This window comes from Equus przewalskii, chromosome 14 (genome assembly GCF_037783145.1).
Source record: "Equus przewalskii isolate Varuska chromosome 14, EquPr2, whole genome shotgun sequence".
NCBI lineage: Eukaryota > Metazoa > Chordata > Mammalia > Perissodactyla > Equidae > Equus > Equus przewalskii.
Window position 1 is genome coordinate 27935273 of NC_091844.1, and position 13256 is coordinate 27948528.

The 13256-nt window shown below is 43.4% G+C and overlaps 1 protein-coding gene across 6 annotated transcripts in view; it reads right to left on the minus strand.

Annotated features, from left to right (window-relative positions):
• SEMA4F (ssemaphorin 4F) overlaps positions 1-13256 on the minus strand; it is a 106489-nt gene that overhangs the window by 13293 nt on the left and 79940 nt on the right. Inside the window, exons 1-5 of one of the 6 annotated variants that reach the window (XM_070572281.1) lie at positions 11917-12201; positions 9498-9649; positions 8804-8863; positions 8473-8571; positions 3852-3945 (exon numbers count right to left, since the gene is read on the minus strand). The exons of 2 other annotated variants lie outside the window; for them this stretch is intronic. In XM_070572281.1, the coding sequence (XP_070428382.1) occupies positions 3852-3945; positions 8473-8571; positions 8804-8863; positions 9498-9649; positions 11917-12061 (550 nt within the window). In that variant the 5' untranslated portion in view covers positions 12062-12201. Of the gene's footprint in view, positions 1-3851; positions 3946-8472; positions 8572-8803; positions 8864-9497; positions 9650-11916; positions 12202-13256 lie in introns of those variants that run through there. 3 more of the 6 variants (XM_070572282.1, XM_070572287.1, XM_070572283.1) reach the window with 3 other exon arrangements.

Genomic DNA, 13256 nt, shown 5'->3' on the forward strand with positions numbered 1-13256 from the left:
GGTCACTGTTTGTATGTTTATTAAGCATATTCTTCGGGGCTGATAAGGGTGCAATGAAACGGGCCCTCACATCACTGCTGACGGCACTAATTGGAGAGCAATTTGGCCAAATCCATCCAGCACCATAAAAGTCTATACACCCTTTGGCCTAGTAAGTCTACTTTTTGGATTGATTCACATGCAATTAATCAGACTCATGCAAAGGATTTATGTAAAAGGATTTCTTCTGCAGTATTATTTATAAAAGCAATAATTTACTTTAAAATTTGAATGTATAATTATATGGGAATAATTAAATTGTGCTACACTCATATGATGGAAGAGTAGGAAATGACTAAAAATCATGTTTTGAATAATTAATTTCTATAATGAGAAAATGCTCAGTATACAATACTAAGTGAAATATGCATGATAATTCCAATTTATTATAAACACACACACACAGTAGAAGAAAATACTCCAAAATAATAATAGTTGTTATCTGGTGATGATTGAATTATAAGTAAACTTTTCATTTTCTTCTTTATACATTTCTATATTTTCTCAATTTTCTACAATGCACATTGTAATTTTTATAATTTAAAATAAGAAATATTCCTGCTATTATATTTAATAATATTTTCATTACTAAAATCTCTTCTTTTAATTTCAAAATATCTCTCTATCCTTAAGGACATTTTTACAGATCCCAACTGGGAATTTTGGTTCTAGCTCCTACATACTGTTGCCACTATTTTCTATACTGCTTTTTTCAAAACAGAGGGGCAGCAGGACATAATGGAGCAACATTGAAAGTTCCAATTGAATACTGGCACTGATGTTAGATCAAGAAAAAAATTTAAATTATAGCCTTATAAAGTAAGAACCTCAGAGGAAATTTACAATATTGGTATTGACTGTGATTTGGATCTGAGACAGAAAGAGACATGGATGTTCTATGTTAACTGTCTAAAGCTAGCCATTCCGAACTGTTACAAAGTAATTTCTGACCACTTCCATCAATTACCAGCTGAAGGGCAACCCTGAATTTCATTATCTGAAAAAAAAAAAGACTTGAAACCGTTTTGAAAACGTTCTTTGTCATGCAATAATCTTATTTATGAAATTTTTGTTCTTAAACCACTAATGCGAATCCACTTGCTGACTGGAACACAGAAATTACATGCAGAAGATTGAATATACTTAAGATTGCTGCTTGAAACAAAGAAAGTAGGATAACTGATTATCTTAGATTGTTACATTTGAGAAGTCATTTTGTTGATAAACAATTATGTAGAATCAAGAGACATTCACAACTGCTAACACTGAGAGATCTTTCTTAATGATCCCGGTGACTGGCTCAGAGTTTTGCCAAAGATGCTTGAGAAAAGTCAATAAAAATAAACTTTGATTAAATGGTTTTATTCAAACGTGTCTGAGTATAAACAAAGTCTCATCAATTTCAACTGTAGATGAATGATAAAAATGACAAACCAAATATTGAATTTACTACATATGTACTTTATGTTCATTTTCAAAAACTTTTATGTTATTTTACTTTTCAGAAAAGGTAAGTCATTAACTGTATGACTAGGAATGATTTAATTTATATAGCTTTTAAGACTTTCCCTATAAATAAAGTCATGCATAGGAAAAAAATTTCATTGTTAGATCCTATATCCCGATTTTTGTTTTTCATAAAATATTGCCCAAAAGTATAAGTAAAAAATAACTTTATGATAAAGTTTGCAGTAAAAGTCAGTGAAGAAAGAAAAAACAGTGTGATGAATGATGCTGAGTCAACTGATTAGCTAATCAGGAAAAATTAATTTAGATTCTCATCTCATGCGATTCATCAAAGTAAGTTTCAAACAGATCCAAGAGTTAAATGTTTGGGGAAAAAAATTTTAAGAAGAAACTTTTATCTGCTGTCTAACTGAAGGATTTAGCTTTAAAAAATATAACCACATGGGGCCGGCGGGGTGGTACAGCAAGTGCACACGTTCTGATTTGGTGGCTTGGGGTTCGCCAGTTCAGATCCCGGGTGTGGACACGGCACCGCTTGGCAAGCCATGCTGTGGTAGGTGTCCCACATATAAAGTAGAGGAAGATTGTCAGCACGGTTGTCAGCTCAGGGCCAGTCTTCCTCAGAAAAAGAGGAAGATTGGCAGGAGATGTTAGCTCAGGGCTAACCTTCCTCAAAAAAAAAAAAAAAATATATATATATATATATATATATATATATATTCACAAAGGAAAACATATGGATTGGAACACTAATATCCCACCTGATAATTGGCCCAAGAACATGAGCAGAGGATTTACCAAAGAAGAAATAGAAATAAGTACTAAACCATGAAAAATGTTCAACTTCACTAATATTCAAAGAAATATAAACTAAAATAAGGTGTCATTATTATTCTCAAATTAGCAAAGATTTTTTTACATACATTCTGGTGAAGTTTATGTGAGAAAAAAAACACTCATTCACTGCTGATTTAGGGTGTAAACTGATACACCCTTTCTAAAAACTCAATTAGCAATAGATAATGAGACACAAAATGTTCACACCCTTTGATACAGTAAACCATTTCCAGGAATCTTAAGGAGACAATTTAAAATGAGGATAAAAATTCATGCACAAAAATGTGCATTACAGTGTTATGGATAATAGCAAAAACTTTGAAGTAAACTAAATAAACCTGAAAAACTTTAACTTATAAATAAATGATTTGGAATTTTTTAACTAAATTATGGTATGCTTACATGATGTGTAGCATGATGTCATTAAAAATTTTCTTTACAAAGAATTTGTAAATTATATAGCAATGCCTACGACATAAAAGTTACATGACAAAATTCAAAATTATATCCATGTAGCATGACATTTCAAAGTTTTATAATATATTCATAAAATCTCTATTAACTTGCTTGTTTTACACTATTATGAGAAAATGGCTGAATGCTCCCTGAATTTGGGGGGTATATGTGGAGTGGTCTAACCTAAAACACAGGCCATGTAGCAAACAAACGATTCACTTTGTGGCTACTGAAGAATTAGGCAGTCACTCTCCTGACAAGATTTAGGCATGATCTGTGACATTCCACACTTGAGCAACTGTATATAGCTTGTTCAAAGGAAATAACAGCAGCAGTCTACTTAGTAGTCATGACTGATTCCTCTGAGCAACAAAGGACTGACCAGAAAAATACGTGTGCATGAGTTATATGCATGTGCACATACACATTAAAAAGGCTAGAGGGAAATATCCTAAAATATTAGCAGTGGTTTTTGAGTAGAGATAACTGTACTAATAAGGGAGCCACTAGACACATGTGGCTATCTACATTTAAATTAAAATTAAATAAAATTTAAAATTCCTTCCTTCAGTCACACTAGTCACATTTCAAGGGCTCAAAAGCCACAGGTAGCTAGTGGCTACTGTATCGGATAGCACAGATATAGAACATTTCCACTGTCACACAAAGGTCTTTTCAACAGTGCTGTTATAGAAGATTTCCTATGTCCTTCTTCATACTTTTTCCAAATTTATTACAATATGCATTGTAGTAGATTCCTCTTATAAACAGAAAGAAACACTATGAATAAAGAAAATGAGGTTAACAGAGGAAAGACACACACTAGAGATGCAGAGAACACATTCTCTAGAGAGAATCCAGGGAAATAATACTCTGTGGGGAAAAGCAGGAGGTCACAAGCACTCTGGGAAGAACAGGAAAGGCTAGAAAGAGAAATGGGAATAATAGACATTCCAAGGAAAGGAAAGAAAGGACACAGAAATTTCAACAGCAGGGGTGGGAAGAAAGCAATTATAGCAAGAAGTCACAGGTTCTTGTCTCTCCCCACTCACCAGCCATTACAGCTGCTGACCGCTGAGCTGGCTCAAAAGGACATTTCCCCCGGCCACTCTCAAGTCTTTCAACCTGCTGGAAACTGGACACATCCTACAGACCAGAAGGGGGCAATTGGTTTAGGGGTCACGAGGAGGTTCATGGTGAGAATTACAAAATGGTCAGATGAAGGAAAAGCCCAATTCCCATTCATCTCCCATTCCTCTGCTACCATTCCCTTATTCCTAGTCTGCTATTCCTGATGGCCCCACCCATTCTTGCATTTCCCACCTCTGCCATCCCTCTTTTCATCAGTTTATTCCTCTTTCCTCAATTTCCCTAGTACCCAACACCCTCAAGCCCTGATGAAAGAACCCCTACGATGCCCCTAGAAGACACTAAAAGGCTGAAAGGCAGATCTTTGCTCTGAAATGCTGCTGAACTGCAGGGTTTGCAACTGGCTGGAAGTGTGCTACAGAACATGGAGGACCTGGGACGAAAGCAGGCCTCCTGAGGGCTGGAGCCCTTAAGAAGAGTAAGGAAAGTACAGGCTGATAATAGGACCATCTGAAACCCAGGGGTCTAGAGAAGGGCCCTCCTCCCCTTACTCCCATCCCAAGAATGAAAGACAGGACCAGAGTCAAGGATACAGAGAAGCAGGGAAGGGAATCTGCAAAGTCAGTGAAGACCTGAAGCTCAGGTCAGAATTTGAGGATTTGGTTAAGTGCCTTCCTCATCCAGGGACTCCAGAGGGACTGACCTGGGCAGGAAGTGAGAAGTGTAAGAGTTCCACCAGGGCCAGCCAGAAATTACCTTAGCTGAGCATCCAGCATTAAGAGAGGCTTCAAGATAACATCCAAAAATGGAATGGAGGATTTCAACCTGGGACTAACACGGCAGTTAACTGTGGCTGGTTAGGAATCAAAGTTATCGCATAGAAGTGCCAGGCATGACATCTCTAGTTCACAAATGAAGGTGACATACGGTGTTGCTGGAGCCTAATTACTTTGATGGTAGTTGGAGTAGCAACATAGATATCCCCTGAGCATCAGTATACCACTGGCCCATTCTGACTGCTCATTTACTTGCTATAGTTGGCAAACAATGTTTTATTTTACTGAGAGTCTTGAAGGACGCCTGTTAAAATCAGATGTGATCTGAAGTCCCCAAAAAGGGAATACTGGGTCAAGAGAGTTTCTGGAATGGAGGACCCCAGGGAGGCACAAGCACCTCACTTGTGAGGCAGTGGGAGCATCCTAACCTAAGGAGAAAGATGACAGTTCAGTGAGAGATTACCAAGATGTCTGGGGCACATTGGACTTGGGGTTAATATCTGCTGCTGTGGCCCTTCTTACCTCTAACCTGAACTATGGCAGTAACCTTTTCTCCACACTGCCCAGCCTCACCCCCCATTTATTCTACATATCCACCCCCGATTAAAATTCCTAGACTATTAGTCACCGACTTGATAAATTTTTGAGCAAGAGAATGACAAAATGATTCATCACTGACTGGAGTACGAACTCTTAGCCCAAACTACTTATTTTCTAATACTTCTCAAAATGAACTCTTTGTCTAACCAAACTGAATCACCTGTTATTCCTGGAAAACAAACTATGTTTTCCCATCTCTATGCCTGAAACTACCGCATTATATGTCACCAAGGACTGAAAGGATGGAGCCTTTTCTCAGTTCTCATTCTCTTTAATCTTAATCGATTAATCGAGTCTGATGTCTTCCAAACTCTAGTTCATGTTTGCACTTGACTGCTAGACTACCTCACAGAGATCATCTATCAGCTCCTCCAAACTTAACATGTTGACCTCAATAAAATAAAATAAAACTCAACATGTCAAAACTAGTCATCTTCCAGTTTCCCAAAATGGCATCATCACGTTATCTAGGTTTATAGCCTTTGAGCAAGTGAGTCTCCTATTAACTAGATAGGTTATGATTACTGTATGGTCAAAGTGACATTTAACTAGGATCTGAAAGGGACAAGATCATTCCACTACATTCCCTACCTAAATGTTGAGATTTTTCACTGTATCTTCATTGTGTCCATCAGCACAGTCTCTCAGCATCAGCTGTGGTGCAGGCAAGTCCCTCAAGATGAAAGTCAGGGATAGGTAGGAAGGCTCTCACTGAGCTGTGGGGTTAGAATCTGTCCTTTGGCCTTGGTCAAGAAGGGTACAGAGTACATAAAGGACCTTTCCCAGGTGGGTAGCAAAAAATATATATATATACATATATATATATATACATGGTCTCCATTACATGAAGCAGGTCAAATGTCACAAGAGATTGAAGCCAGCTAAGGTCTTCTGGGCTGCAAGCTCAGCTAGAGGGACAGCAGAGTAGAGCAGAGCCAGACAAACCTGGATTAGAATCTTGACTCTGCCTCTCCCAGCTATATAATCTCAGACATGGTACCTAACTTTTCAGAACTGTTTCCTTGCCTGTAAAATGGAAATAAATAAGACCTAAATATCATGATCTGGTGATGAGAATTAAACTCAATCATGAATGTAAAGTACCCAGCACCAAGCCTGGGACAGAGTAGATACTCAAGTGAATGGGAAGTCTTGTTGTTATTGTTGTAAGTCTAACATTTTTCTCTGTTAACTGCTGGAGTTCCCTCAAGAAAACAAATTAAAATATTCTCCTCCAATGTCTGAGGAGCTGTCACTGAAGGACAGCACTCCACATCGTTGGAGCTAGTAGGTCCAGTACTTGAACTTCCCTTTGTAAGAACCTTCATTTCTCTGAGCAATCAACTATGAGCAAGTTGTTGTGTCTGGATCAGCTAGTCAAAGCTCTCAGATAATAGTTATAGATAGTCTTAAAGTCATCAGTCTGGGACATGAGAGATTCAGTGCTAAGAACAAGGCAAGAACAAGAATAAAGTAGGATAAGACAGGTAAAGGCAGGAGAGAGGATTCAGGAAGTCTAGAGGGCAGTCTCAGGCTGTGGCTTGAGGGGTTAACGTTGCTGATCTTTCTGCAGCTGTGCCCTATGTTCTTCTACAAACAAGCCTTGACCAAAGGATGGTCCTTCATTTCCGGAGCCTGCTAGATGGGAGTGTTCAGAGAAAGGGCTGGAAGTTGTAGGAGCACAGGACACGGGCCCCTGGCTTCACTCTTGGTTGCTGATGTTCCTCAAGAATAGAGATGGGTTTGAGTCGCATCAATCCTGACAGGTGCACCCAGAACATTTTCTGTCAAGATACTTAGCTAACAACTATGAGGGTCCCACCTCAGAAAGCCATGGAAGAATAGAAGGGCCTGGAAGACTAACTTGGTGCCATCTCATTGTCTATAAGCCATGGTTCTGGTATTCATACCCCTGAGCTCCCTGAAACTGTGAAGACTGGAAAAGGACAAGTATGGCAATGACAGTTCCACTGCTGCTTTGTGAGCTTTGTGAGAACTACAGGGAAACTAGACCCTCAACATTACTTCATGGGATATAGAGATTTTCAACAACACCCTGAACTGGGAAACCTTCCCAGGATACGGGAGCTATCCATACCCCAGTAGGGAGTCTATCACTGGCATTATGAAAAGAACTCAACAGAAGCCAAACTAACCCCAAAGGCAGCATAGAGAGACTAACTGGGGCAATCAAGCATATGCAACTATAGCATTCTAAGCCAGAGATATGAGGATGGTCTTTAACAAAGAAAGGTTTGGAGGTACACACTGACGAGATCCAGGTGGCAAGGATTACTGCAGGCTGCAGAAGGGTCAAGCCAAGATCTACAGTTAAGGATCAGGGTCAGGAAAGGGAGTCGTTGCACTCCCTCCTATTGCTCTATGGAGGAGAAAGCGAAGCCACTGGATGCAAAGGACATATGAGGCTTTTGACTCATCCCAGGGCCTTGTCACAAATGTGTGCTGCCAGAAGACCAGTAACTGACTACTGGTTAAGTGATGGGAAAAGCTAAGGATTCAAAAATATTAAGACCTTTCCTGAGATGTCACCAGTCCCAGGGACTTTTGTGGCCATGACTAGACTAGATGTGATAAGGGCTATACATGTCCCAATCCTGCCTGAGTGTAAGGGTGGAGATGCCCAGGGCTTCAAGAACAATGAACAGGACCTGGAAGAAAACATGGATGACAGAGTATCCACCTTGAAGGCAAGATCCAGAGTATGGGATCAGGAGGGAATACATTAGTGGCCATGAGAGCAGAGGGTCACAGCCCACATAGAATGAGGTTGGCAGTGGAGGTGGGAGAAGGCAGTGAAAAACAGTCACATGCTATGGGAGGAAGAATAGGGCACGGACTGTGCTGATTAAGAAATGGACCCAGGCTGCCTGGACAAAGCAAACACAGGGCAAGGGAAACATGAGCTACTGGTCTCTCTCCTAGATTTATCCTCTCCCCAGCCCAGCTAGAATCCCTAACTTCCTTCACCATCCCACTATGTCTCTCCTTACACTTTGTATACCTCACCTTCTATAGACAACCTCCCTCCCCCTTCCTTTCTTACCCTCTTTCAGCGGCAGACAAAGGCTCCACCCTGTAAGGACATCCCTCACCCTCAATGCTTGTCATGCACAAGGGTTGCCTTAAGCATGCACCCCATCATGGTGACTCACAGAAGACCCTTCCCATCCACTCCCCCATCACTCACAATAACCCCGCACTTCGGATCAAAAGCGAAGGTGCCACAAGTGAGGAGGTGAGAGGCATTGGCAATGGCGAGAATCTGGATAAAATTGTGACATTCATCCTGGGGGTCAGAGATGGTTAGAGAGAATCAGAAGCAGCAGGTACAAGGAAAGGTAGGGTAGTGTCAGGACAGTTAGATGCAGCTCTGGGAACAGAGATGATGGGTGATGACATGGTGTTAGAGTCCCTTCCTGGGCCCATTGGGATGGGAGCACTGCATGGGACTGACACAGAGTCAGGGCTGGGCCAAGGTCTCAACTGACATTGAGGACAAGGCCCAGATTTACACCTACCTCCTTCTTGCCTTTCTTCCTACAGTTTTGTCTGTGGGCCTCAGGCACCATCCAGTCAATCTGAGAAAGGAGGAGTGACCATTTCCCTCAGATTCCCCCCCCAAACCCTCCCAAGTCAGGGTAGGTGACACAGTTCCACAACCCCCATCAGTTTGGGAACTTGAGAGCCATCCCCCGCCCCCAGAGCACTGTTTTTCAAACTGGAGCTCTCCACCCATTAATAAGTAATGAAATAAATTGTGAAGTCATAACCAACATTATTTTTAATGAACCAATATATCAAGAATGTATCACATATAGGAGAGTAGATATTGTTTCAAGAAATGTTTCTTTCAGTACACACTTTGTGTACTGGGTCAAAATGTACCGTATATTTCTTACTAAGGGGTCGTCAAAAAGAGTCTGAAAGCTATTGCCCTAGAGTATTGTGATTCTAATGATTCCTCTGCCCACTGTCACCTAAAATCTGGCCACTGTGTCCTCCTCCCCATCATCATGAACCTCCCTCATAGCCTCCCCAGTCACCATGACCCTCCTGCCATCACCCTCAGTGGAGCCAATGAAGTTGATGATCTCCCCTTATTCATTTTCACCAACACTCCTCCTCATACAACACTCCCCCCTCACATCCCATAAAACCACCGATCTAATCACATGCTCTGGGTCTGGGGTCCTCCTCACTCCCATCTCTCACCCTGCGGGGTCTCTCCCCTGAGAAGGGCAGGGATAAAGCGAAGATGGTGTCCCGGGCGCCGACATAAAGCGTGTGGGAAGCAGGATCCACGAGGAGAACAGAGTAATTGTATGTCTGAGGGACGGTGAATCGGGTGAGATAGGAGTCAGCCTCTGGCAGGGAGAGAGGGTGAAAGGGGACAGTGACATCAGGCATCGTTTCATAAGGGTTGGGTTCACAAGGGCAAAGCCAAAGGGGACAACTTGTTTTCTTCCAAGTACCATTTATTTAGCAGCCATCAGGGGAAAAACAGAGCTTTGGTGGGTCAAATCTACACATGCCCAGAGGTAGCTAACTGATAAGGCCAGAATATTAGCATACAATCCAGTCAAGTATGCTTTTTCTATAAAAATAGAAGACTTTATTAAAATAAAGCATAAATATTAAGTCTGTAATTTCTATTCATGGCAACATGATATATAATTTGAAAACACCTATAGGAGGTACGAGTACTTTCCTCTCTGAATTTCCTTTTTTTTAAATCACTACTTACTAGTAACTTCTTTTTACTTAGAAGGGAAATGCTTCACTCTTTTCACTTTAAGAGACTATCTCCTCTCTTTCCCACCATACTTGACCTCCCCTCCATTCCACCCAAAAAGGTAGCGAGTGTAGTAGGCAAGAGTATGTGCTTTAGAAATGGATCAGCCAGAGTTTAAATGTGGCTCTTTCACCTACCAGCTGTACAATCTTGAGTAAGTTACTTGCCCTCTCTGAGCATCACTTTCCTCATCACCACCATCCAGGGTTGTTTGGAGAATTAAATGAGATAACATATGTGGAAGCACCTGACACATACTACAAGATTCACAAATGGGTCCCTTCTTCCCTCCTTAGGCACATGCTCTGTTTTGGCCAAATCTAAACCTCATAGTAGCACTCAAAACTCTTATCCATTTAAAGATTATAACAAATAAGTTAGCATGAATTTACCTTCTTAGCTCAACCTCTGGCTCTGGGGACCCTATCTCTGCACCAATACAACTCCGTTCTAGCTGCTTCATCTGCTCAGCTATCCTCAAGAATGACAGAATGGCCAGCAGCCATTCACTCCCAGATGTACTGGTGTATGGAGGCCCACTCACCCATCCTCCCACACCCATACTCACGACTGTGCTGTATCCTGCCTCTTCTCTCATGATTCGTAATAAGCCCTGGATCACTCAACCTCCCTTTGTATCCCCAGCTCTGCTTCACCTTGCCATCTAGACCTCTCTGGATTCCTGGAGATCAACCCAGCCTGGCAACCTCAACTCTGTGTTGTGGCTGTTACTCCAGCAGAGTCTGAAAGCCAAGGCTCTGACCACAACTTGATCTTCTGGAGTCATGGCATCCCTATATGTATGTTATCAGTCTGAAGTTTAGACTCTAAATTACTTTTATCCAGTGGTGAGTTTTTACCAACAGGTTGTACTCTCTGCTTCACTGGTTCTGTTTGCCCAGGACGCTATCACTCAATGCCCCCTGAGAAGAAAACAAAGTCCATGGCCATTCTCAGAGAGCCTTTAGCAGAGAGCCTTTGAACTGTGAATCATGTCAATGACCACTTTTAACCCTGTAGCATCCCCTGGCTTCTTCCACATCTTTTGAAAGGACCACATCTCCCTCCTTCTTTTTTTCTCCTGAAGATTTTCAAAATCATTTAAACAGAATTTTAAATCAACTCGTTGAATGGTTTCCCAACAGTCATTGTGGGGAATGAGCAGAGGGAGCAGGGAACGTTTAGGAAGTCAGGAGAGTTATGATGGAGCGGATAATGGGAGGATGGGAGCTGGTGTCAGAGAAGTGAGAGGACTGGGAAGTGGGTTAGGGAGATTAGGGCTACGAGCAGGGCAAAAGGCTTGGAGAAGGGAGAACTGATGATAAGGGAATGAATTTGAGAAGCAGGTCGATGGAACTGATGAGCTGGTAATCAGAAGGATGGGCGGTTGGAGTAGAAAGAAAGACCAATGGGTTTGGAAGCACAAAGGGTGTCAAGCCGGCGTGACCGACTCAGGTGTATGTGCAGGAACTGGGAAATAAGGGAGAGGGACTTTCGAAACGGCCGACCTCGGGCAGCCCCCACCTCCTCCCTGGGCCTCAACGTCCGCACTGGGGGCCTTCACTCTCCCGCAGGTCTGCGAATAAGGGGCCTCAGAAGCCGCCTGGGCGTGTCACGGGAGCCGAGGCGCGAGGCCTGCGCCCAGGATGCGGTGGAGCAGCGCCGCGTGGGGGACCCGCCCGGACCTGGCGGGGCGTGGGCGGCGCGGGACAGAGCGCGCAGCGCTAGGAGGCCCCGGGGTGCGGCGGTCCCACTCGGGAGGGCAGGGGGGTGCGGGCACCTGCGGGCGGGGCCTGGGCGCGGCGCGAAGGTCTGCGGGGGAGGGCTCCCGCGCCTTACCGGAGATGGGAAGCGAGGTCCTGGGCACCGAGCGGGGGACGCGGCCGCACACCGGGCCGCTCAGCACCGCCAGCAGGAGCAGCGGGAAGGGCGAGGCCGAAGGCGGCCCGGGACCCGGGCGGGGCCGCGCGGCAGACGCCGGCATCTTCGGTTGCGCCTGGCCGCCGAGCGGGGCGCGCCCTGCCGCCTCCACCAAGAGCGGCGGCGCCGCCGGCCTCCGCCCCACTGCCTTCTCCCCAGCCGAGTTCGGCCTGCGGCGGCCGGACCAAACGCAACCCGGCTCCGCCCTTTAAAGAAGGGACCAATGTTCGGGCCGATTTCCTCCTCTAGCCAATCGGGGATGAGTGGTGGCGGGGCTAAGAAGCCCAGGAGCCCGACGCAGGTAGAGAAGCAGCTGGACCCAGGTGTAGGTGGGAGTCCTACCTCGGAACTGGTCTGGAGGTGTCCTTCGCAGGTTTGCTCGGGCCTTTCTAAAAACTCAAATTTTCATATCTGTGCCAATAGGGAAAGCATGTGGGTAAATGGGTACACGCACCAAGTTTCTCAGAATTACTACTTTTGCAGACATTTAGTGAAGGCTTTGTGCCAGCCACAATGCAAAACACACAAAAAACGACAACAAAAAAATACAATAATACAAAAAATCATAGTCCTTGCCCTTAGAGAGCTCACAGTGTAATGAGACAGACATGTAAACAAATAACTGCAAATAGATAATCGCAATACAAAGTGACTCATGTTTGTTATAATAACGTGCAATAAGTGCTCAGAAGGGATAGGTTTTGCCTGAGAAAATAAGGAAATTTTCACAGAAGTGACATTTGAACTGAGTGTTTGAGGATGAGTAGGCCTTTTAGGGCAAGAGGCAAAAATGGACATGTCCGCTTGGCTATCCTACAGACAAGACAACATAGGGCCTGAACATAACTCACTCTCTCTCACATCCAAATCCCTGCTCCTTCTTCAAGCATTTAATCCTCCAATTTATAGTCTTGCAGGTAATTCTTGCTTTCTCCTCTTTCATTCCTCGTTGTATTAGTTATCGAGGCTTATCAGAATAAGCTTAGCTGGGTGGTCGGCTCCCAGTCTCTCATGAGGTTACTGTCAAGATATTGGATGGGGCTGCTGTCGTCTGAAGGCTTGACTGGGGCTGAAGGATCTACTTCCAGGATGAGTTACTTCCACGCTGGAAAATTGATGCTGGCTGTTGGCAATAAGTCTCAATTCTTCTCCATATGGACCTTTCCATGAGGCTGCTTGAATGTCCTCATAACATGGAGTGGCTTCCTCAAATCAAGTGATCCAAAAGAGCAAAGCGAAAGTCACAATGTCTTTTATGA